General features: G+C 34.2%; 1 protein-coding gene and 1 pseudogene across 2 annotated transcripts in view; one reads left to right on the forward strand and one right to left on the reverse strand.

Moving 5' to 3' along the window:
• The window catches only part of LOC145580121 (myosin-6-like), a 32,767-nt gene extending 11,816 nt beyond the window's left edge, over positions 1 to 20,951 (forward strand). The window contains exons 21-43 of one of the 2 annotated variants that reach the window (XM_081637473.1): positions 331 to 508; positions 1,599 to 1,804; positions 3,593 to 3,712; positions 4,523 to 4,621; positions 6,032 to 6,247; positions 6,337 to 6,471; positions 6,560 to 6,694; positions 6,782 to 6,865; positions 6,959 to 7,098; positions 9,003 to 9,063; positions 9,146 to 9,181; positions 9,270 to 9,344; positions 9,473 to 9,643; positions 10,537 to 10,674; positions 10,840 to 11,019; positions 13,348 to 13,449; positions 13,531 to 13,601; positions 13,862 to 13,961; positions 14,472 to 14,528; positions 19,464 to 19,520; positions 20,016 to 20,096; positions 20,191 to 20,279; positions 20,362 to 20,951. In XM_081637473.1, the coding sequence (XP_081493599.1) occupies positions 331 to 508; positions 1,599 to 1,804; positions 3,593 to 3,712; positions 4,523 to 4,621; positions 6,032 to 6,247; positions 6,337 to 6,471; positions 6,560 to 6,694; positions 6,782 to 6,865; positions 6,959 to 7,098; positions 9,003 to 9,063; positions 9,146 to 9,181; positions 9,270 to 9,344; positions 9,473 to 9,643; positions 10,537 to 10,674; positions 10,840 to 11,019; positions 13,348 to 13,449; positions 13,531 to 13,601; positions 13,862 to 13,961; positions 14,472 to 14,528; positions 19,464 to 19,520; positions 20,016 to 20,096; positions 20,191 to 20,279; positions 20,362 to 20,476 (2,646 nt within the window). In that variant the 3' untranslated portion in view covers positions 20,477 to 20,951. The remainder of the gene's footprint in view (positions 1 to 330; positions 509 to 1,598; positions 1,805 to 3,592; positions 3,713 to 4,522; positions 4,622 to 6,031; positions 6,248 to 6,336; positions 6,472 to 6,559; positions 6,695 to 6,781; positions 6,866 to 6,958; positions 7,099 to 9,002; positions 9,064 to 9,145; positions 9,182 to 9,269; positions 9,345 to 9,472; positions 9,644 to 10,536; positions 10,675 to 10,839; positions 11,020 to 13,347; positions 13,450 to 13,530; positions 13,602 to 13,861; positions 13,962 to 14,471; positions 14,529 to 19,463; positions 19,521 to 20,015; positions 20,097 to 20,190; positions 20,280 to 20,361) is intronic. The other variant, XM_081637474.1, reaches the window with a different exon arrangement.
• Positions 20,952 to 21,948: 997 nt separating this feature from the next.
• On the reverse strand, positions 21,949 to 25,546 carry LOC145577881 (phosphoribosylglycinamide formyltransferase, chloroplastic-like; annotated as a pseudogene).
• Between the last annotated feature and the right edge of the window lie 338 nt (positions 25,547 to 25,884).

Below are 25,884 nucleotides of genomic sequence, written 5' to 3' on the forward strand. Positions count from 1 at the left end.
TTGTGCAAAATATCTTGGTCAAAATCTCCATATTTTTGTTTCGATGATATACTCTAAACACTCAACACTTGGTAAAAGACAATTCTACTTTCTATCCCAAAAAGTTCAACAGTATTTTCATCCAAATTCTCCTCTACCTAATTTTACTCGACACATTCTGTTTTACATCACTTTGCCTTAAGCCTCGAGTTTCCAATTCCTGTCTCCATAGATTTAATTTAATATTATTATCATAAATTACATTTTCTTATGTCCATGGTATACATGTATATTCTGTAGTTTTTAAATACATGAGCTTGCATGATCATTCTAAGTATGATTTAATGGCAGATCGGTATAAGTAAAGTGTTTCTCAGAGCAGGCCAGATGGCTGAACTAGATGCACTCAGGAATGAGGTTTTAGGGCAATCTGCTACCAAAATTCAGAAGCAAATCCGGACTTTTTTCTTCCACAGATGGTTCAAACAAATGCGGTTGTCTGCTATACATATTCAAATCTTCTGCAGAGGTACTGCTATATCTGTTTAGGACCTCTACCCAAGAAATATTCTTTAATTCCATCTTAATAAATATACAAATAAAGTACATAGGCCTCTATACTGCAAAAGAGCAATGACTACTTAGCTAGCCTGCTGGATGAGCATAACAGATGTATTCTTGGTAGATAAGAACATAAAATTGAATTTGTGATCTTTGTGAAGTACTACTTCCTAAGTAATAGATAATAGAATGTAGTTGTAATGTAATCTATTAGAACAATGGGTAATTCTCAATAGTAACCCTAAGTTATGGACAATTATCCTTGGATGTCAACCTAAATTTATTTCTCCATGGTAATTTTGTGCTTTTAATTATACTTGAAAATATGGCATTAACAACCATTTTTCAATATAAACAATTGTGAAAGAGTTGTTTTTAAGTTAATTACAATTCTCAATGTTTGAATGGCGTAAGTTCCCTTCAACAAACTGCTTTTTCTTCATCTCTCTTTAAAAACCAAAATGAACTAGTATTTCGATAAGAGACGAAGGAACCATCCTACAATCATAGTTTACAAAAGTCTCCAAAGTTCAAAACTCCAAATATGTATTGGCGTATTGCCCCAACATTCCCAAATAACTTAGTGGCCAATGTTGGATTAATACCCTACTGAAGAAGCAAATTTCTCAGAATCTTTAAGGCAAATATAATTCTTGTTAGATTATATGGAGGTTGATCTTTCATTCGGAAACCACTGTTGACGCATGCAATACCATGAAGACCTTGTAAAGAAGATTATTAGGATCAAAGCATGATAAGTGAGCAGGAGTTGCTTCAGGAAAACTTCATTAATTATGTGTAAAAAAGAAATGTTCTTAATAATCTAAAGGCTATAGAGCTCTGAGGAGATTAAATTTTGTTTGACTTTGAGATAGCCTATTCCTTAATGTTATAATTTTTGAAAATGAATTTTAAACCATCCTCATTGTAAGAAAATCACTCTATTGTGGAAATATGACTATTTATAGATGGTAGTTGCCAATAGATCAGACTTGCACTTGTTGAGGACATGCACACACAATTGTATGCTTTCTAATAACTCAAACTTATCATTGCAGGACAAGTTGCTCGGTCTGTGTTTGAACACAAGAAGAAAGAAGCAGCATGTCTGAGAATCCAAAAGGAGTTGCTCAGGCATCTTGCCAGGAAATCTTACTTAGAGTTATACTCTTCTGCTATGACAATTGAGAGAGGTATGCGGAGCATGGCTGCTCGTAGTGAGCTTCGTTTTCGAAGACAGACAAGGGCTGCAATTAAAATTCAGGTAAAATCTCATACTCCCTCTTTCCTTTATGCTTGTCTCATTTGGGATTTTTCATTTGAAGAGAGAAACTTTTTCCATGAATTTTATCTATATAGACATCCTCAATCCTCAAATAATTGCTCCATTTCTCATTTTACACTTTATACAAACTCTCCTTTACCTTTCTTTTCTAATTTACACATAAGGAAAAACTAGAGGGAGAGTTGTATAGAAAAGAAATGCTCATGTGAGATCTTGTTAGATTTGTTTCAATGTGTAGTTTTAAATTATTAACTTCTCATAATTCATAAATTAAACATAATTAAAGATGTGCATTGCAATTTGTTGAAATGTCATATGGAACATACATTAAGGAATGCAGGAAGTAGTTTATATTTAAAAGAACTAAAGTTTTAGCCGTATGGTGGAGTCTATATTGAGCAAGATGTCACATTTTTGTTTAGTGAACACAATTGGAAGGGTAAGAACCTTTCATTTTTGGTGAAATTTTTTTTATTGTAGATAGAAGAAGAATGTACGAGGGAGGACCAGAGGTCCTTTGAAAAATATAAATGCAAAAATTGTCCTCGTATCACATGTTAATCTTTAAATGAAAGTACTGTCAGCATGTGCTGTATAGAAGCTGATTACACAGATATCTAGAGAAGTCAATGCAAACCAAGTTATTGATGTTTTTTATAATCCTATTATTTCTATCTAATCGAATCACCCACACGACCACAAAAAAAGTTGATTCACTTGTAAACACTTCTCATTTTCCTACTGAAGGTCATACAAAAAATATGATAATGCTCCTAAATGATTTGTTACATGAGAAGGACACCTGCTTGTAGTGGAAAAAATTAATAAGCCCTTCCCTTACTTGAAAAACACAAAACATACTCAGTTGGTTAGCAAGCTTTGTGAGTCTCTTCATCAGAAGTTTATCGTATTGTGCCTCTCTAAGAGAGATATCCCAATAAAAGTTTGATTTTGAAGTCCACCCCCCACCCCCCCCCCCCCCCCCCCCAAATTCCATAAAAAGGAGAAAGGATTATGTAGAAGCAGCATTATAGGATACCTGAGAGGCAAACTTATGTGTATTTATACATTCCGAATTGAGTACCGTCTTACGTATATTATTATTTGTGAGAAATAGTTTAGATCTTATTTCTGATAATGAGTCAATAGCTGTTTTATTTAGTTTTGAAAATGGCTTGTCCTCTTTTCTGTATAAAGTGTAAAATAAAACTCCCTCTGTAGTCTGTCCATAAATTTTTTTTTTTCTTTTTTTTTTTTTTTTTTCTTTTGTTAGGCTTAGGCATGCATATTAAGAAATTCAGTAGGGTGGGTGAGAGTATGAGAGAAAGTGATGCAGTATAGGGGTCTACTTCACATGAGTTTAGTAAGAAATCTTTCTATTTAAAGTAACAAGAAGATTTTTGTGGACATCTTAAAAAGGAATACAAGAAGATTTTTTGTGGACGGGAGTATAATGCTAATTAGGACGGTTAATCTTACCATAATGGAGTGCTGGATAGTAATTATACATGGAGAAACCTGCTGAAAAGGATGTTCAATTTTCTTAAAACGAAATCATATGAAAAGATGTGTATGAAGACTTTATGTTCTCCATGGAAAACAAACAATTCCCTCGTAGAAGATAAGAAGTTTTCGGGATTGGATTAGTAGGTGTTTAATTTGGCTTTAAAATGGCTTGCCCTTCTTTATTGTTTCATCCATTAATTTTCCAATATTTTAGCATGCACTAATATTTTCCTTTTTGTGACATGTTCATGTGTACTACAGAGTCATTGTAGAAGGTACAAAGCCCAATACCATTATCGAAGGATGAGGAAAGCAGCTATTATAACACAATGTGCATGGCGAGCTAAAATGGCAAGAAGAGAATTACGGAAACTTAAAATGGTGACAAAGTGAACAATTTTTAAGCAGATGTTTTCTTGACCTTTGTGAAATAGTTTGATATGAAATGCGTCTGCTTTGATTTTCCTTGCTTCTAGTTCAATGGAGAATCAACATATAATTGACTTGAGCATGTTCCTTAGCCACCTCATATGTTGAAATCTTGCTTTTGCATTATGTGAGATTACTGGAGTAGGCTACTTATAGTTAAAGACCCATGTAAACAATTAAATGCCTCAAATCATCTCATACAAATAACTGGCGTTCATTTTCATCCACAGAAATCAGAATAGTTTCACTGTACAACTGTCTTTTATAGTTAACCTATTTGAGGGACACTGTGTTGGTCAACAAAATAACATCGTCATTGTTTTTTTTTTTTTTTTTTTTTTTTTTTTTTTTTGCATCTTTGTTTAAACTTGATTTCATGAATTAAATTAATGAGCCGAATATTAGTAGATAAACTTTGATTTAAAAACAAAATTTGGAAGGGAGAAGGCAAAGGTTGATGTTTTTTGTCCTGAATATAGTTGACTCTATGAACTGAGGGTTATCTGTCCCATGGCCTCAATAAATATTATGGTCTCATAGTTTAGAGGAAAAGCTGTGACATGCAAGCCGGTTAGTGGAAAAGTACATATTCTTTGTCTTTTGTGCTACATTTTACCAAAAAATTGGTGATGTTTGATTGTATATTAATCTATAAAATTACTCTGCTTTATTTTATTCTATGCTGTTTATTCTATTGAACTGCCAGCTACTTCAACTTTAATTTTCTCAATTATAAATTCATTTTATGATCATTTGTGCTAGGCTGCAAAGGAGGCGGGTGCTTTGAAGGAAGCTAAGAATAGATTAGAAAAGGAAGTTGAAGAACTGACTTCCCGACTGCAGCTAGAGAAACGCATGAGGGTTAGTATTATGGTGAATAATTAGCTCAGCCATTAATTATTGTATATCATGAATTCTCCGGTGTTTCCAACCATGACTTCAGATTACTCTTACATGAATAGTAATTTTGTAGTATTATGGTGAAAAAATAATGAATTTCTCTTGATAAGTTTCTGTACATTTTTTGTGTATTGCCTGCTGTATTTCATCCTTGACCCACTTGATTGATATTTACTAGGAAAACTTCTGAGTTTTTATTTATTTGTTTTTATTACCAAAATTATCAAAAGTGTATTTGCATGAAAACGAGGTATTGGATCGTAAGGGATGGAGGAGGAAGATTTTTTTGGATGACTATACAGAATAATCACTTTTGGTTCATGTAGCCGACCCCACTTATGGGATTAAGGCTTTGATTGATTGATTTATCGAAAGTGGCAGAATCATTAACACTCTTAGTATGTTGTCCTCTAGAATGTCAAAGTTTCATTTAAGTACTAGCTCTGACAAAGTACAAATCTAGTTAAGGTTATGGTGATTTACCTGGTTTCATCTTTACTGCTTGCTGTAAGGACTTCAATGAGGTTGTCCCACTCTGCATACTTCTAGACAAAATTCGCAGATCTTTTTATTGTTTGACTTTATAGAAAACTAGTTTTGTGCCCCGTGCAATGCTCGGGTTGTCTATTGAATTTTAAGATAAATTTTTAATCTATATGTCAAATTTTAAAATATATCATTAATACAAAATTAGTTAGGAATTGATGTGCTTTTGTGACGATTTGGTATGTAGTAGGCATGTAATGTAATAAATTGTGAAGTATATTATTTTAACCGATTAGTATATATTATAAATATATGTTTTACGCTTTGAACTATTTCTGCTCCAAAAAATAATATGATATAAAAAATAAATTTATATGATAGTTTTTTAGAATTATAATCTAATAATTTTTTTGAGTAAAATTATAATTTAATTTGTACAACTGAAATATTGGTATTTTATCGAAAATAAAACTCTTAACTAACAATTTTATCCTAAATTTCTATCCAAAAAAAATTCTAAACTAATTTTTTTTTTTTATCTTATGAAGTCTATTTAAATCTATCCAACGTGGCGCGACACTTGGCGAAAAGTTGGAACGTCAAGTGTCACTGTCTTGTGACCTGGCTAAAAGTTTAGCTTTATATATTAGTTATATGATATGTTGTTCTCTGCATCTACCTCCTCCTACAAGCATTTCAACAAAACATTTCTTTTACCTGCAAATATATTCTGAACAAAGAACAGCAACAGATGTTTGAAGCTAAATTAAGTAAAACTCATATCATATATAAAATTGATAGTGTGAGTCTTCAATTTGGCTCTATCTCTCATACACTTATCACTTATTAGATATTTCTCTTCATTTGTTTGTTATTTTTCTTAAGGATGATCTTGAACAATTGAAGAATCAAGAAAATGAAAAGCTACAACAGGCTTTGGAAATTATGGAGAAGCAATTTCAAGAAACTAAGACATTGCTTATGAAGGAACGTGAGGAAGCTGTGAAAAAAGCAGCTGAGCAAGTCCCTATTATACAAGAAGTACCTGTTTATGATGATGAACTGATGAGTAAGCTTACTGTTGAAAATGAACAACTCAAGGTAACATATCTTTTGTATATCTTGCTTGGTCTTCTACGTATGGAACTATTCCTGTTTGTTCTCTTTTCAATTTCGACGTGTCTTCCCAGGAATGTGTAAGTTCACTAGAAAAGAAAATTGACGAGACTGAGAAGAAATATGAGGAAATAAGCAAGCTTAATCAAGAATCTGTTTCTAATAATGAATTGATAGATAAACTTTCAGCAGAAAATGAACAGCTCCAGGTAATATTTCATGATGGCCTTGCATGACCTACAGTTATTTCCTAACACTACATTGTTTTGCTCTCATTTAAAATTTTTTGCTTCCTAGAGACTGGTGAGTTCATTGGAAACAAAAATCAATGAAACTGAGAGGAAATATGCAGAAACGAGCAAGCAGAGTGAAGATCCTGTTTTTGACAATGAGTCGATAAATAGACTTGCTGTGGAAAATAAACAGCTAGAGGTAAGATATCTCTATGTAAGTTTTCTTGATCTGTCATTCATGTGGAGCAATTGTATTTGGGCACTTATTTCAATGTAAATTTCCCAGGAAATGGTTAGCTCATTGGAACATAAAATTGATGAAACTCAGAAAAAATATGAGGAAACAAGCAAGCTAACTGAAGAGCTCGAGGTGAGATTTCTTTGTGTAGGCCTGCTTGACGTGAAATTCACGCAGAACTTCCATTTTTTTTATACTTATTGCAATACTTTCCTTTCTTCTCAGGGAGTGGTAAGCTCATTGGAACAGAAAATTGACGAAACTCAGAAAAAATATGAGGAAACAAGCAAGCTAAGTGAAGAGCGGTTAAAGCAGTCACAAGAAGCTGAATCAAAGATGATTGGACTCAAAATTGCAGTACACAGGTGCTTGACAGCTCTTTACATTTGTGCTTTTTAATAAGGATTGTATGTCAGTTTATATAAATGTATGTAAAGGAACTACTGATATAATAGGTTATGATAGTAATGTATCTTTAGTGGTCATGTGGACTCAAACAATTCATATATGAATCTTAGACACTTTAGTGGAGCCATCATTGACTCGTTGCTACCAACTTTAATACAAATTGCAGTACCATATCATATACTCCCTTCATCCTCAAATAAAGTCCACTAATATTTAATACAAATTGCAGTACCATATCATATACTCCCTTCATCCTCAAATAAAGTCCCATTTCCCTTTTGCACACGTTTTTAGGAAGGTTAGTAAAAAAATAAGATTGTGGGGTTTAGTTGATTAAAAGTGAATATAAAAAGAAGAAAGTGGGGTTTTGTTGATTATGAACTGATAGCGAAGTTCAATTCTCTTGCAAAGGCCTTCATTGCCTACTAGATCTATGAATGGCCTTTGTAGTTTCAACTTCTTGTACCAGCTCATTAACATCTAGTGCAAGCTTCTCAAGGGGACAAGTAAGGATTAAGATGGTGACAGATGGAGTTCAGACTCACATTCGCATTCTGCTGATTTACAATACTTTTCCTAACTTGCAATTTTGCCAAAAAATATCCTTATTGTAGGGATTAGAATCATCCTGAGTACTTTGTCACATTGGTCAATTTGGGTTAGGACTTGCTTGCTTCCCACGCTGGCTATGTTACCCAAAACATCCATTTATCTCAGGTTTTCTTTCCATAAGAATCTTGTTCTGGGATCTAAGCCCTCCTTTTCTTTTTATGTACGTGTGTTACCTGAATTTCAAACACATAATCCTAAGGGAATGGGATTAATTACAAGGAACAAAATGTCATCCCCATGAATAGCTCACATGGATCTGTTTCTACACTATTACCTTGGTATAATTTGATCTGGGAGACTCAATTTCTTAATATCCTTGATATATATGGTTTATCACGGTCATCTCTTGTCTCCCTTGAACTCTTTTAATGTCTCCATTTTTCCGATCCTCCATGGTGGTGATCCTTGATCACGACGTTGGACTAGTCCAAACCACTGTAGATGGTTTCTTGCATCATATCCTTGATACATGCTTCTCTGACCTTATGTAGAATCTCTACATTTCAAAATATTTCTCATCTCATGTTACTTCTCATTCACCTTATCACACTCATTTCTACCACATTCATGTATTGATGATGATACTAGAGTTGTGGTTAATGCTAAGTTAGAGTGATGGAGACAAAAGTAAGAATTTTGTGGGTTTTACTTGAAATATTGACCAGAACGTGACTCACAAGGGGAGTGGAGGCACCTTAAGAGATAAATTAAGTATGAAAATAATCGAAGGCAGGTTAGAATGATGGATATTGATAGAGACAGCAGACAGGTTACGATGCTTTGGACACGTGTGACATCGACCAAAAAATGTATCGATGAGAAAAGTGGAGTTAGAAATATGGGTATTTTGAAGTAGTTGTAAGAAGCCAAAGATGTCAGGAATGCTGGGGGTCAAAACGATGCGTAGAAATTGGGTTTACAAGAGCATATAGCGTCAAATAGAAATATAGAATTGAATGAAGAGGATGTATTAGTGGACGACACTGGTAATAATTCTTGGTCCATGCTTTTGGGGTCAAGGCTTTAGCATTGTTGTTTCTTATTTTTATTGTCTTGCTCATATGGCTGGAAAATGTGAAGGATACAAATTTAACTCTTCGTAAATTGTTCCTTTTGTGTTCTTCACATTTTCAGTGTTGTGTACTTCGTTGAAATGTAGCTAGGAGCTCACAGTCGCATTTCTCATCTGTGTTGATTGGTAGGCTTAACTGCATAGACAAGCATTTTTATTATGGATTGGATTTTTCAGGCTGGAAGAGAAGATAGCTTACATGGAGACTGAGCGCAAGAGCAAATTTTCAGATTATCCGGTATGGAGGTTTTTTCAAACTTCAGAACAGTTCTGTCTTTACATTCATTTTCCATGCACTTATGCTCTCATGGTCTTTTCAGTCATTCAGTAATGGTCATGTGAATGAACCCAACAAGGCAAGCCATTAAATATGAATCATTTCATATATCTTTCTATGATTGTATCTAAGTATGATAAAAAAGTGAAGATATCCTTGTTTTACAGGACTTGCCAAGTGGAACACCAAAGAAAGTTTTTGGCACCGAATCTATGAGGAAATCACATATGGAGAGACAGCGTGTATGTAATAATTTATATTAACTGAGCAACAAGCCTTGCTCTTTCTCATATCAGCACAAGCTATCTGTATTATCTTGATTTGGGCTAGAGGTTGTAGTTCTACCAATATGTTTATTGTTTGTTTGCAGGAGCTTGCAGATTCTCTTATCAAATGCGTAGCTGGAGATGCTGGATTTAGTCAGGGAAAACCAGTTGCTGCAGTTACAATGTACAAGTGTCTGCTTCACTGGAAAACGTTTGAAACTGAAAGGACAAATGTTTTTGATCGGCTTACCGAGTTGATTAGTTCTGCATTCCAGGTATATAAACAAGTATAAATAATTTCTCTGGACAGTACTCCTGGAATTTTTTTGGTTCTCTTTTTCGATATTTTGTTCATATTTCAGCACTGTTATAGACTAATGAAATTTTTTGTAAGTAATCCCTACCATTTAAAAAGTTTGAGATAACTTTTATGAATAGTGTTTGGACATTCATATCCTCTAAAATGTTTATTTTCGTATTTGCCATCATTAATGTTAATTACCTTTTTTTTAACTCTTTAGAATAGTGTGTGGACATTTATAATCCTAAAAAATATTTGTCTATATATTTCTCAAGAATGCTATCAACAACTAAAGTAGTGACATAAAGTCAAACTGGAAGAGCTCCCCGGACAGGTGGACATGGCTAGTGATGCACGGTATTAGCCACCCTAGTAACTGTGAAAAGAATGATGGTACAAAAGTTGGACAAGGAGATTTGTAAAAAAAAAAAAAAAAAAAAAAAGGGAATAAAGTAGAAGTGAGTAGAGCAAAAAACTTAACCTAGATGGAAAGTTGAAAAAATCAAAGCGGAGGTCTCGCATCTAACTACAGAAATATAAGCTTATTTGTAACGTATCCTGGCCTCACGAAGACCTTGGATCCCTGAATCTTTCAAACTCTGTGTGAAACATTGCCATTGAAGTAGGGACATTTTGTTAAGAAAAGGGCTGGTGAAGAGATATAATTTTGTTGATTTCCTGGATCCGAAATATTCAAACTCTGTGTGAAACATAGCCATTAAAGTAGGGACATTTTGTTAGGAAAAGTGCTGGAGAAGAGATATAATTTTATTGATTTGACACATCATGTTTATATTGTATATTCAGTACTATGCATTGTTCCGTTCTCCCTGAAACTTGACAACCACTTCATGGTAATTGGTGCAGAATTCAGATAATAATAGTCATCTAGCTTATTGGCTGTCTAACACAACTACACTGTTGTTCTTGCTGCAAAGAAGTTTCAAGGCAAATAAAGATTGGAAACCTCCTCAGCCGCCAACATTTTTCGGGAGGATGGCCCAAGTAACTTCACTTCATATATCTAGAGTTGTTTTGATTTTTATGGCTTACACTTGTTTAAACAGATTATTTATTGTGTCTTTATATTACTGGTCTCTGTTACTTAAATATTTTAAAACAATCCCTGAACATTATTTGACCTTCTCTGTGATTTATTTAACTTTCTAGGGATTTCGCGCCTCTCCTTCGTCTGCAAATCTACAAATTGATATAGTTCGTCCTGTCGAGGCGAAGCAACCAGCTTTGCTTTTCAAGCAACAGCTTACAGCTTATGTTGAAATGTTTTTTGCGATCATTCGAGATAATTTCAAGGCAGAGTTGTCACCTCTACTTTCTGCTTCTAGACAGGTTCATTGTGCTTGGCTTTATTTCATAAGCTTATCAAATTTTTGTGTGGAGGTCTCTAAGTAACTACTTCCTTTGTTTCGTTTAAGATGCGTCATTTTTATAAATACGGACTTCTAGGTAGTTTGTGGAGATGAGAAGAATAGAGAGAAAGGAAAAAGAGGAGCCATGTGATATGAGAGAGATAGAGAGAATTTATTAACTAAAAGCAACGTGATGCATCTAATTTGAAACTTCCTTATTTAGAAAGTGATGCATCCAAAACAATATGGAGGAAGTACAATAATGTTCATATCTTTTGCATCAACTCACCCACCCCTCTCGGGGTTCTTTTTTTTTTTTTTTGAAACAACTCTGGTTTGCTGTTTTACTACCTTAATATTTGTGGAACTCCATCACACTGACATTTTATAGTTTTGCAATTGCTTGAAAACTTGAATTTTGCTGTAACATGTTCATTCTCTGTCTTTAAAGACAAGGAAGCAACTATAGTATAGACCCTATCCCATCCAGGTTTTAATGTTGTAACAAAAGAATGAAGGAGCTCAGCAGAGCCAAGAACTGCCCAGTTTATGTCTGTGTTAATTTGAGTTGTTCAACTCACTCAGATTGCCTATATATGCTCATATTGTGTAAATTATGAATATTTCATATTTAAATTCCATACATTGAACAAAGCTAACAAGATCTCACATGATATGTTTTTTTGTTTTGTATATAATAACAAAAGACTGTTTTCTTAGCTTGACCCCACTAATATTGAGTAGAACAAAAAATATTGAGTAGAACAAAAATTAGAGGTAGTTTTTATTAACAGCCACAGGTATATTCTGTTTACAACTCAAATTAAACAATCAAGGGACATACCAAAATCAAACACGGGATAGTTGTAGTGGGACAAGGGATTGGGGGATTTTTTTTTTTTTTGGGGGGGTGGGGTCAACTTTTCTTTGATTTACATGTGTATAAGTTGTCCTAAGATACAAGAATTGTCAGCTTGCGCGTTTGGTTCATAGTGGTATGGATATGGAACCATGAATGTTACCAAGGTAGTATGGGGTTGGTACTTGATACCTAATGCCATGTGTTTGGTTCCCTTAAGGAATGTATATGACCCCCTTATTGATACCTAGAGATATGGTATGACCTAAACCCACCTACCCAAACCCTGTACCTTATTGGTTTGTGGTACAGGTTTTTAGATAATTTTGTTAACAAAACACATGGTATGGGTTTTACCAATTGCAAATCGAAGTGTGAATTATGAAAAATTGTTTAGAAGTCCTATAAATAGACCAAATGAGAGACAAAGACATCATGTTTATTGTTATGGAAAGTAATTAATGTTCTCAAAAGATTGACCAGGCTAGTCACCTTGATCTTAATAACCATTAGTACAGTCATATCTTTACTTGTTCTTCCCTAATCATTCTTCTTCCTTAATCTCTTCATATTCTCTTCCTCCAAAAAAATAATTCTTCATATTCTCTCTGTTTTGGTCCTTAATCTCTTAAAAAATTAGAATTGAAACATATAATAACCAAGTTGTTCATAATCAAATAAAAAAAAATGAATAACCTTATGTTCATAGTTATATTATCAGTTAATAAATGAAATGAATCAGGCCGACACACCACCTGTTACTCACACTTGCAGAAGGAAGCAGAAAAAAGGGGTAGGCTAACACACCACCATAAGGGGAAGCACTACTTTAATGCTGCAGTAGACAGTAGTTTTTATGTTGGCTTATTAGCTGCCATGTTGGATTTTAGGGATGAACACAAGAATTAGAAAATGCAGCAATTCAAGTTGTACTTTCTTAGCTAAGTAAGTAAGTAGTATAAATTGGTAGCAAGTAGTGAAAGGAAGATAGGCAGAAATTTGTATTGGGGAAACCTTAGAGAGTTGTGGCCTAAAGCCATTGTTAGAAAGCTATAGTCTCACGCTATTTTGAAAGTAATAGCCTCACACTAATTTGAAGTAATAGCCTAAAGCTATAAAACCTATGATTTGTAACCTCCTTTGCACCATTGTCAATCAAGATTCAAGCTTCCATCTTTATTATTTCTTCTTATTCAATCAATTTACAAAAAGTCAGATTATCTAGTTATTACAATAAAACAATAAATATGTCCAAAGTTAGTTATTCTATGACAAAAGAGAGAACAAAAAGGCATCAATGACTTTGAATTGGTGGTGTTGAATAACTCCAGTAAGCTTGCTGATTTACCTACATTATAACTCCCACAAGTTGCTCCATTTCCTGTTATATGTCTGGTATACAACTTTTGGATTTTTTCTCATTTAATTGTTTTCAATCATGACACATAGGTTCCAAAGACATCAGAGGTAGCAGAAGATCCAGTGGTTCACCATTGGCAGGACGTCATTGACTGCCTTGATTCATTTCTTAATACACTGAAGGAAAATCATGTATGTGCTTTCATTGAGTCCTTGGAATTGAGGAAAAATTTTCTGCCTTGTCTCTCACGAGTAGTGTTGTATTTGTGTCAGGTTCCTAAAGTATATGTACAAAAGATCTTTATACAGATTTTTTCGTATATCAACGTGCAACTTTTTAACAGGTAAGATTCTGCTTTCCTAATAACTGGTCTAGATCACATCTCATGGTGATCTTGATCCATAATTTTAGTCCTTTGATGCTAAGAGAATCTGTTGCCAAATCTTTTAGGGCAGGAAGCCTGCTTAGAGGTGGGTCTGCGAGTCTTAAGAGATTTCAGGCACAAATTGAACTTAGTGGAAAAATAGTGAAAATATAGATTTCCTACATTAGGAATTTGGAGCATGTAACTAAAAACTAAATTTCTTCTCTCTAAATCAACAGTGTACTCCTGAATCGTGAGTGTTGCACATTCAGCAATGGGGAGTGTGTCAAGGCTGGGTTGGACAAATTGGAAGCATGGTGTGGGGAAGCTACAGATGAGGTATCTGTATGACAATCTTTAGCATTAGATAAAATTCATTCTATGTTTTACCATGTTTTATCTGGCTGCTTTTTTTTATAAATTTTATGGGATGACTGTATCTTTGCTACTTGTCCTCTCATGATTTTTGGTTGATGAAACTTAAACTTTATTTCCAACAAAAAAATTTATAATTCAAAAAGGGCTTTACATAAACTTTCATCAATGTTGTTTGAAAATTCATTTAATGCATCAGATATTGCCAAAGATATGATTTTTCAAGCAGTATATAATGAACTTTTTTAGTATTCTATACAAAATATTTACTTTCAAATATTCAGTGTTGGATCTTCTGGATATAATCATATAGACTGTCCATGATAGAAATCTTTGGAATGTTATGTCCCCATGCTTTACTCATTTTCAAAGATAACCCTATAATTTAAGTTGACAGGAAGCCAGGAATCATCTACTGTTGCCAATATCAATTTATGGAAACTGTAAAAATATGTTAATCTTTGTCAATTGCAGTTTACAGGATCATCATGGGATGAACTTAAGCACATAAGGCAAGCTGTTGGATTTCTGGTAAGTCTATCCAATGCTGTTTTTTCCCCACAGTTTTACCTTTCTTTTGACTCATTGTCATGTGAAGGTGTGAACTTGTGAATATACAATGGTTCTATAGACTATCTATTGTGAGTAATTTTCCTCCAAAAAAAAAAAAAAAAAAAAAATCTATTGTGAGTGATCTAAACAAATGATAAGCTTATATTTGCACAAGGGCTTAAATCAATTCAACCAGCATTTCTCATACTTTACCCTTTGATTAATACTACCTCCGTTAAATGTTATGTGCAACTTTTGCCAAAAATGGATGATCATGGTTATGTGCAACTTTCCATTTTCTTTCCTATTTTAGTAAACAAAAAAGCTTAAAAAGACTTATATACCCTTACTAAAAAAATCAAAATGTGAATAATTAAGTGGGGTGATCCTATTTTCTCTCTCCCTTTTTTGGGTGGTATGGTCCCATTTTCTGTCTCCCTCCTAATAAAATCATATTTCCCCGCCTTATTTAAGGGGGGTGGTCCCATCTTTTCTCTTCCTTTTCTCTAATTACTTCCCATTACACTAGCTAATCTTTGGTCCTCTAATTTTGCCTAGGTAACCACAACCCCCTCTAAAGTTACACATAACATTTAACGGAGGTAGTATTATACTTGGCAAGATTAATTAGGATGAGTTGAATTGGGATATACATTGCAACAATCAGTTGACATGACAGTTCATGTCAGTATCTTTCTTTAAACACTTACTTCATTGATAATATAGACATTAGTCAGCTGTGTTTATAAGGATCTGAGCTTGTACTAAAGTGATTTGGTCTGACCATATACTTTATTTATAATCTCTTATACTTCCTCCGTTTTTTAATAAGTGCTATGTTTCCCTTTTTTGGAAGTTGCATAATAAGTACAACATCACTACTTCTGGAAATGATTTCTCTCTCTCTCTATCTATCTATCTATCTATCTCTCTCTCCCCTCATCACATGGGACTACTTCTCTATCTCTCTGCTCTCCAACAAGATTGTACTTCCCTTACATGTTACACTTATAAAAAAACGAAGGAAGTATAAGTTTCACTTAAATAGCGTCTCTTTTATTTGAACATTGTTACTAATTCAATCTTATTTCTAATTTAATGATAGTGTTATGGCCTATAATTTAAATAAGGTTGGAGAGAGAGGAGGTGTATGACACAACTGTTGCATAATTCACATTGAACACTATTAGCAAACGAAAAAAATTGGGTGAGTCGGACTCACGGTGAGTTCAATATATATATGACATTAATAATCTAATATCTCACAATAATAATCTAATATTTGACAATAATAATCTAAAATCTGACATTAGATTATTAGATTGTTAATGTCAGATATTAAATTCAGGTATTAGATTTCTCGTGTTAGATATTAGATTATTAATGTCAGATATATTGGACTCACGGTGAGTCCGGTCTTACGCAAAACGTTCTCATTAACAAATTATTAGAATTACATCAAGAATGTGAAAAATTTATATTCAAATTAAACACTACAACTCAATTGTTTCAAAAAAATTTAAAAAAAAAAAAAAAAAAAAAAAAAAAAAAAACTGCAACTCAAACCATAGTCACAAATTCATAACCACTTCCATTGCATAATAAACATGTGAAGAACTTGACGATAACAAATTACAATAACTCGGTACAATCACATAATAAAAAAAAAAAATCGCAATCAAATTTACAATGATGTAAAATATAGAACATAACATTTGCAACTTAAATAATACCGCTATTAACTATAAGGTAAAAGACCTATAATACACCCGTGCATCCTGTCATATGAAGTTTCTTATATAATTGTTGTAGAGTGGGGGCATGTAAAATAAAGTGCGGTTAGAGTGATAGTTGCTTCTAATAAGTATTGTTTCTAGCACTGAATGTCAACACAAATGACTGTGTTTGATGGTTCATTTTTTTCCTTTTGTTTTTGGTGTTTGATACTTATTATTTTGCTCTACATATAAAGTTCTTATGATTGAACTTAAGTGTTTGATTCTTGATTATATATAAATTTAATCTCATTGTTTTTAATATCTGTCTTTTTATAAGTGAATTTTTAATATTTCATGTAGATGTTTCTTATTTTATCTCATGGTTTTCATAAGGAAATTTTAGATTTTAACACCACAAAAAAACACAAAAATGGTTTTTAACACTACAAAAAAAAAAAAAAAAAAAAAAAAAAAAAAAAAAAAAAAAAACTTTTATTTTAACACCACTAAATGTTTAAAAAAAATGGATTTTACCACCACTTAACGGTTGCCGTCCAAAAATCCATTAAGTGGGGTTTATTATGCCACGTGTCGCCAAATAATTCGTTGAAAAAAAAAGAAAAATTTTAAAATTAAAAAAAAAAAAAACAAAAACCCTAAACTAACCCAGCCACCCCCATCCCCACCGGCGGCATGCCGCCGTCCACAATCCCACCAAACCACCCCAGATCGCAACCTCTCCCACCGCCGATTCTTCCCCTTCCCCAAAACACACAACAACGCTCCCAACGGCCGCTAAAAACGAGCGGCCGTAATTCAAACCATCGAACATCGACCACCAATTACGCCCAATAATGGTCGAAAACGACCGATTTAGGGCCTAAGTGGTCGAAAACGATCCTTAGCGGCCATAAACCGGTCGTTTTCGACCTTTAATGGCCTTTTATGGTGGCCGTTTATAGGGGTGCGAAAAATGGCCACCCGTTCTTGGTGGCCGTTGTTAGGTTGTCAGTTTTAGGGAGGGGGATAGAGTGAGGGTGGAGAAACCGGTGGCTGGGGTTGGGAAAGGCGGTGTTATGGTTGGTTGGTGGTGGCGACTTGCTGCCGGCTGTGGCTGACTGGGTGGCTGGTTTAGTTTTAGGGTTTTTTTTTATTTTTTATTTTTTTATTTTTTTTTATTATTATTTTAGACCAATTATATTTTGACACATAGGCATTGTGGGTCCCACTAACGGCTTTCATCCATGAACCAGTTAAGTGGTGTAAAAAACAATTTTTTAAACATTTAGTGGTTTTTGTTTTTTTGTAGTGTTAAAAACCATTTTTGTGTTTTTTTGTGGTGTTAAAATCTAAAATTTCCTTTTCATAATTTAGCTTTTACTTTTAAAAGAATTTTCAAATATTTTTATGCTTTTCATTCTACTCACTTGCATTGTGTGCTATATCTAATGTGTATGTTTACTCGAGTATATCATTAAATACACATTAGTGTAAATTATGAATTTTTTTTATTTGAATACCCACATTGAAACGATTCTAAAAAAGGTTCTTTTTTATAATTTTTAACCTTCACTCCTCCCTCCCGGTATCCCCATTAGTTAATCTACTAAATTGGAAAAGAATTCCGGGTCATTCAGATTTCAGGTTCGGGTTGGGGATATAGATGTGGTTCGAATACTGTCACCTTGATGTGATGGGCTGATGTGCACAGACCCGTAGGCTATGAGGCCGACGAAAAAAACACATTTTTTGTAATTAGAGATACTGTAAAATCAGAAAAAATAGAAATCGACGTGTTTAGAACACTGTCTTAGAAGCAAAATTCGCCCCGACTATGGTGCAATCGGAGATGACGTTGTCCCCCAAGATTGTACTCAGCTATCTCTCTTAATGTGCACTCAAAAAGAGAGATTAGGAACTCACAATATGCTCAGAACTAATTTAGAGGAATTTAGAGGAAAACTGGAAGAATAAAGAAAGAGAAAGGAAATTGTTTTTATGTGTGTTTTCAAAAGCCACGAAAACTGAGTTTTATAGAAGAAGGAAATCATAACTGATGGAGAAAATCAAGCCACAGAATAAATCGTGGGAGTAATCAGGGACAGTTACAAACGTTCAAAAAACCGAGTCAAACGTTGTTGCGGGCTTCGTAACTGAACGATCTCATAAAAATTGGACCGTGAGTTACGACTTGGCCCAAAAAGGTAGCCCCACCACACCGCGCACGTGCCACGAACCGGCCGGACGGCGGCGGCGCGCGCGTGGGGATGCCCCCTTCTAGCCCACTACAATAGGGAAAGCACTTCAAACATCATAGTACAAACACACATATTTAAACTAGTAAAACCTTCCTTATCCCACCAATGTGGGACAAAGAGTTTTCCTCCAAAAATAAAGAACTTCCTTTGCATTATTTCCAACATTTTTCATTAATGCACAACAGAAATGAAGAAAATATATAGTACCGAAGGAAGTAATACTAAAATTTCCTAATAGTAAGAATCAGAACGAGATAATTAATTTGCATCTTATATGTTTTGTCCGAAATTGTTTTGAAAAGCTTATTTATTTGAACTACTTTATTCTAAAATAATTCAAACAGAACAAGGTATTAGATTGCTGCTTTCTAAGGGAACAGTGGAAGTATAGGTCTTTTATTTATATTTAAATCAATTTAGGTCCTTCATTTTTATCTGTTCTTCAATATCTTAGTTGAAAGTGCTTGGCGATTGGCTACCTCACCAACTCTTTCCATCAAGTTGTTTCTTAAGAGAAGGCCTGAGGGCTGTAAATTCTGATAAACCCTCATGCTGCTGTGAATAATAACAAGAATAATCGTTACAAAGTGCAATAACTACAAACTGGGCATTAAGCAATTGGCCATCTTGTTTGAATGAACTTGGCAAACATTCTGTCTATGCATTTATGATACTCTTCATGACAGTGTACAAACTGTGATATTGTATGTTTTTGCTTTTTTGGTCCATCAAGATTTTATGTTACAACATATATTCATTTACAAGCTTCTACAAGGCCTGGCAAGCTCTTATTGATACATAAATTATGTCAACATCTGTTCCTCATTATGTGGCTTGTAAAAAAATCCGTATGGCTGGCCTTCTTGTTTCATTGTTATGCGGTCTTGTAATTATATAAAATGGAAATAATGACCTGATTTTTATATTTTCAACAATAGGTTATAAACCACAAGGGGAGGATCACCTTTGAAGATCTTACAAACGATCTCTGCCCTGTAAGTTTCTTTCTTCTCCACTGTAGGTGTAGGTTGCAAATGGAAACAGAAACCCGATGCTCTAAAACTGGAATCATATTTTTTTAACTAATGCAAAATCCCGTTATCAATTTAGCATTTTGCCTAGGTGAGTAAATTAGTTTTAATGGGTGCAAATTAATGCACGCGTCAGGGATTGGTGATGAAATTGGAACAAAGTACTCAGCTCCCCATAATAGATCAATTCTTTGTTTAGAGCTACATAAATTCCAAGTTAAAAGAATAATCACCTCACTCAACTTTCATCCATTTAGGCTGCACAGAGTAAATGTAAAACTTTATTTTTCTTTCTTTGTTATGCTATGGATGTCTGTAGAGGGCAGTCTTCGTCAATATAATTTGCCTTTTCTGAACATTTGAGATATCACATAAAGACTCAAGATATGATTGAAAACTTAACTGTAGTTTCTACCTGTATTTAAATTTTACTAACTTTGATATTGTATTTATTTTCAGCTATTGAGTGTTAAGCAACTATATAAAATAAGTACAACTTACTGGGATGATGATTATAACACCACTAGTGTTTCTCCAGATGTAAGCCCATAAGCTTTTATGGTCATGATACTCTATCGTTGCTTGTCCTTTAGTGTAACTGTGTAAGGCACGATTCTGCTTTGGATTTTTACAGGTCATTTTAAGCATGAAGACATCAATGCCTGGAGAAAATGAGGGTGAAATGGACAGTTATAAAGGCTGTTCATTGCATGATAATTCCAGGTGAAAAGAGAGAACACACAGAAATCACTTTTCTTCCTTCAGTAGCCAATTCTAAACTTTTGATAATATGTTTTTACTGCAGCATACCCCTTCCTGTTGATGACCTATCTCCTTCTCCGGATGAGAGAGATTTTGCTGGTGTGAAGCCACCACCTCTGTTACTTGAGAATCCAGATTTCCAGTTTCTACAGGAGTGAGGCTGAGATGATAAGTATCTACAGCGCTTGTCTGCTTCACCTAATGAGCTCAAACTAACCCAGTGTAAATTCATCATTCACACATAAAGGTTATCCCTTGTCCCATTTTTCTTCTAAAGTAGTGCAACATCCATTTCCCTAGTTGTAAATTTACTATCAGTATTTGATATACATAGATTTAGGCTTTTCCTCATCATCAATGATTGTATGGACCCGGGATGTTTTGATTTCTTTGACTCTGCCCCAATAGTCGTCGAAATTTTTTATTTTTTGATAGAAGTAGGATACTTATGTTCGATGTAGCATGGTGAGAGAAGTTGTGATGATCTTCCTCCCATTCTTTGGTGTGGTAATACAGAGAGGAAATCTTTTCAGGTTTGTATGTACAGTTTTATTGCAAGGTGTACCTCTAATGATTTGTATGTACAGTTGTATTCAAAGGTGTACGTCAAAATCAATGAAAAAAATATTCATTAATGCCAAATCTTCTTGCATTTCTGCATTTCACTAACAATAGTTTTTGTAAATTGGCTGAACTCTGAATTTCTTACCTCCTTTTTGGAAGAAGCACTAAGCATTGTCTCATCTATGGATGTTTATTTTTACATTCGGTTTGGATAAAAGTGTAAATGGAGAGAAAAGTAGGGGAAATGGACTAACACAAGTTCCCTTTATTTGGATAAGAGGTTGGGGAAAGGAAGGCATAGGAGGGGAGGAGAATTTTACGGTTATTTCACCAACGGGGCGGTTAACATTAAAGCTAATTATGTCACGTGGCAACTTCTAATTGGTTCTCTTTTATATTATTTAATTAATTATTAAAAGTATAAAAAAAATTTAAAAATAAATAAAATAACACCCCAGCCCAGCTACCCTCCCCTGTGGTGGCGTCTCATGCCGACACTCCCCCTACAAAAAACTTCGTTTGCAAAAATCACAAAGAAATTGTCATCGGGTAGTGCATACAGTGCTATGACAATGGAAATACAGAAAGAAATAAGAGCACTCAAGATTAGTCGAGGAGGTAGTGTTAGTCCAACTCAAAGAGAATCACCCTCGATGTTGGAATAGTAGATTTGACGTTTTGTTGTACTAATACTAGCAACCATTGTAACATCTGCTTTCAAAAATGCAGCAGTTGGGGTAACATACAATATACATGGAGTTGCATAAACACAATATATATGGTTTCGAGTTATGGCAGGGTAACCCAGGCTTCACATACAGTGTATTGGAAGTAAGTATTAGTACTTTTGTTGTGGATCTTTGTGGTGAAAGAAATGTTATCTAGAGTATATACGAATAATACAAAGTACAAGTAGTTTTTTAGAGGAAGTGTCGAGCTGCTTCATATTTGCCACAATTGGTAAGTAGCATATGTGTGTTGAGTAAACATTTGTAGAGAAAATGCAACTCTTATTTGCCAATTGCCATAATATAGCAAGTAAAACCAAAACTCAGCTGCTAATTTATCATTATCGGAACTTTACAGTGTGCAATAGCTATCCCCAACATGTCAGTGTATCGTCATTCCTCGTTTCAATCAGTCCCAAAATAGATTGGAATTACGACTTCTACGTTAATAGGTGATACAAGAAGTATATATAACCTTATTGGTACAATTCTCAAATGGTCAGTAATAGAAATTTCTTGATCGAAATCCTAGAAGCTCTACCCTGATACAGAAGAGCACCAATACCATAGTCTAGTGCCAACTTTTGTCACTCTGAATGTGTTCGAAATAATTAAGGCTCATTTTTATAGAGCAATACATGATTTGCCCTGAGGTTGATCTCCTACCAGCCAAAGCTAACCTAATTGTATTGCTGCGGATCTTCCTTACATTGGATAAGCGGAACACCAACATTTCTCCAAATTATCCGGTCTTCACATTATGTTGCAACTACATCCACATATAATTGATGCTCCTGTAAAAAATAAGGATTTTGCATAAGATACAAAACAGATTTATCTGAGCAATACATATGAAATCAAGAGACTCTTGAAAATCGACCATGCAAGTTCATAGCTGTAGACGTAAACTTTGGTAATTTGGATATAATCACACTTGCAATCACGCATCATTACCCTTCTTGCAGACTAATTTTGTAACAAAGGCCCTTGAGTTAACATTACCTCATGTAGAACCCGAGCTGCCAACTCCCCTCTAGAGTGTCAGAAGCACACACAGGCATGACTCGCTGGCAAGGATCCGGCCAGTGTCATATTCCTGGTCAACAAAATGGATAGTAAGACCAGAGTATCTGGACAAGAAAAGAGTATTTAAGAAGACTATTGTAAGCCTTAAGTCAAATTCCTAAGATAAGCAAAACACTTGCACTTACCTTTAGAGCTATGCTAAAAACAACTGGCTAAAATCAAGGCACGATGATTTACTATTGCCACATATCTGGGTTATGTATTGACATATTGTGAACCAACATAATCCAGGGAAAATTTAAAGTATAAATCAAGGGACAAAAGGTATTTTCTTGACACAACCATCTCACATCACACATCTTAATTTTAGTAAATGGACTATTCTCATCAGCTTTTGATATATTTAAGCACCCACTTAAAAAACAGCATTGGCGTCGATATTTCAAGTGTACAGCAGTACAGGCAGCTGTCTTGAAAACATTTGATCAGATTCCTCTTTCTTTCACGATGATCTAATGTGTAATTTAAATGTGCCAAAAACTAACAAATGCAATCTAAATTCTACACCTTTTGCACTATAAGTACTAAAAATCACGAGGAAACTACAATATAATTCCTGATGGCAATATTACCTTGCTCCAGAAGCAATAACTGCTTTATGAACCTTGAGCCCATAATAGCCTTTGCCTTCAAAAGCTGGTAGGAGTGAAGGATGCATATTTAGTATATGCTTAGGAAAATGTTAAACCAATTCAACTGGTATAAGCTTTAAATATCCAGCAAGAAGTATGAAGTCCACTTCAAATTCCCTGCATAAAATTCAAAAGTGATTCACTAAGTACATTCACAGAGAAACAATATCTTCAAACAAAAATACTATTGCAGAAATAGCCTCAGAAACGTGGATAGGGCACATTGAGTATCTTACATTCAGAATCAGAATTAATATGGCATGACCCATTTGAAAAAAGTAACATCAAAAGTTGTAGATGGACTTAGGGCCTGTTCTGTTCATCTTAATTTCAGTTCAGTTCAGTTCAATTCCAATCAGTTCAGCTCAGTTCAATTCAATTCCTAATTTCCTTTTCTCATAAACAATTCATTTCAGCTTTAGTCGATTCAATTCAGTTCAGTCTCAATCAGTTTAGTTCAATTGTTTTCAATAAATCAGAACAAATTGTTTACCTTTTCTTTACTTGTTTACCGGTTTACCGTAGCAAACAGCCCATTATATCTTTCCCCCTTTAAGAAACATTTTAGTACTAGTGCCAGACTTAGTGTTCGAAGATTTTATTCTTCATGCCAATATCTCGTGCAATAAACATTTAGAATAGAAGAATTCACTTAATGTCAAAAACTACATTTTGCAAGAACATACTCCGCTGGTGCAAACTCTATCTCCCACTCTATAAAATTTAACACTTAAATTGGACCATATAGTGACATCACTAAGTATTGATGCCCAATATGCTAATAATCAAATCTTCAACAATCAGTTGGACTTCCCTCTTTTTTAGTTCCTCTACTTTGATTTTGCAGTTTTTACATACCCTATCTTGAGTCCTTGACCATACTTTTCACTACTATATAAAATACAAATGTAAATATGTATGTGACTCAATATATATTTTCAAAATATAAAATTTTTACATGTTTTACTAAAATATAGTTATAAAGTCAAAGTTGCACATTGTCACACTTAAAAGTCAAAGTGGAAGAGCTAAAAATATGGAGGAGGTACAGATACATGTTTATTAAGCAAATTGGAAAAAAAAAAAAAAAAACAAGTTTTATGTAGCAAGAGATAAACACGACTCTTGGTTAAGGAAAAACTCAAGTCTGCTGTTTGAAATTAGGAAGAGAATAGTGATCCCGGGTAGTAAAACATATAAAGTATTATCAAGAAACTAACCTAAGAGTAGTTACAAGGTCACTGGATAAAAATTGTTGTGACTCTTCTTTTGTTCTAGGAAACAAAACAACTGGAATACCATTTTCTTTTGCATAGGCTGCACCTCCACAGCCTGTCATTCACACACGGTGAATCCCAAAGCTAGTTATTGATAAGCGAATCAAATGATAAAATTTTCAAATCTTTCTGAATGAGTAAGCTAGCAAGCAAGTTAGTGATAAATAGCTACATCAAGAAAATATGAAACACATTAAGGGCCTGTTTTGATTGACTGAAGTGAGCTTAACTAAACTGAACTGAACCGGAGCTGAGCTGAACTGAATTGAATATTTTATGAGTGAAGAAAATTAAGAACTGAACTGAACTTAATTTATTGGAACTGAACTGAACTGAAAATAATCTGAAGAGAACAGACCCTAAATGAAAGCATGAACACTAAAGAATGTAAAACAGAATTCTACACTTCTTAAGAGGCAGATAGTATCTAAATGAAACACATACATACAAAAAACATAGATCAGAAAAGGGTGAGAGTGAACTCTGGGGAAAAATGATCTTTTACAGGAGTTCCTATTCTTGTAATCTTGTCAATAAAAAAGTAAAAGATGTGATGTTTTACCTCGTTTGTTGGTAACCAACACAACTACATCTCCAAGTACTGATCAATTGAGAGTTGATTCATGAATTGCCTTGAAATTAGAACCTCCACCGGACACAAAAACTGCCAGCCTTTTCCTGTTAGGCTTCAAATTGCGTTGTGCTAAGTCGCCAGAAATATCTTATACTTTACGGGAGCTGACTGGACATAAGAACTGTCTTCTACTACTCCTAATTCTACAAGTTGATAAACCATATGTTTGATCGGCTGGCATAGAACTCTATTTGGTTGGTTGAAGAAAACAAGGAATTGTTGTATCAGACAACGAGCCTTTAAAGTCCTTGAAGGATGGCACAAATGCACTTGTTGAAAGTCTTGTAAGCAAACTTTGAGCTCCCATCAACTCTAAAATGCGTAAGATATTTCTTGCGACTATAGAGAGGACCACTCAAAAGAGATCTGATGGACAAGAAAAGTTGAATTCATAAGGCACTACGTAATTAAGCATTAATTGAGATGCAAATGATCTCATTAGATGTTTGTATGAAAATGTATTTTTATATATTAATTACAACAATTCATGCATCTCTACACCAGGGCAGCTTACTAAAAGGAGTGAGCGAAAAGCAATATGAGTAATATAAAGTGATCATTCTAAATTGTCTAATATTGTATTCAATTTGAATCAATTATGTTCAAATCAGTCCCATCCAAAGAGGGAGTCATAGGTTCAATTTC

Source organism: Chenopodium album, chromosome 14 (assembly GCF_948465745.1).
Source record: "Chenopodium album chromosome 14, dcCheAlbu1.1, whole genome shotgun sequence".
Taxonomy (NCBI): Eukaryota; Viridiplantae; Streptophyta; class Magnoliopsida; order Caryophyllales; family Amaranthaceae; genus Chenopodium; species Chenopodium album.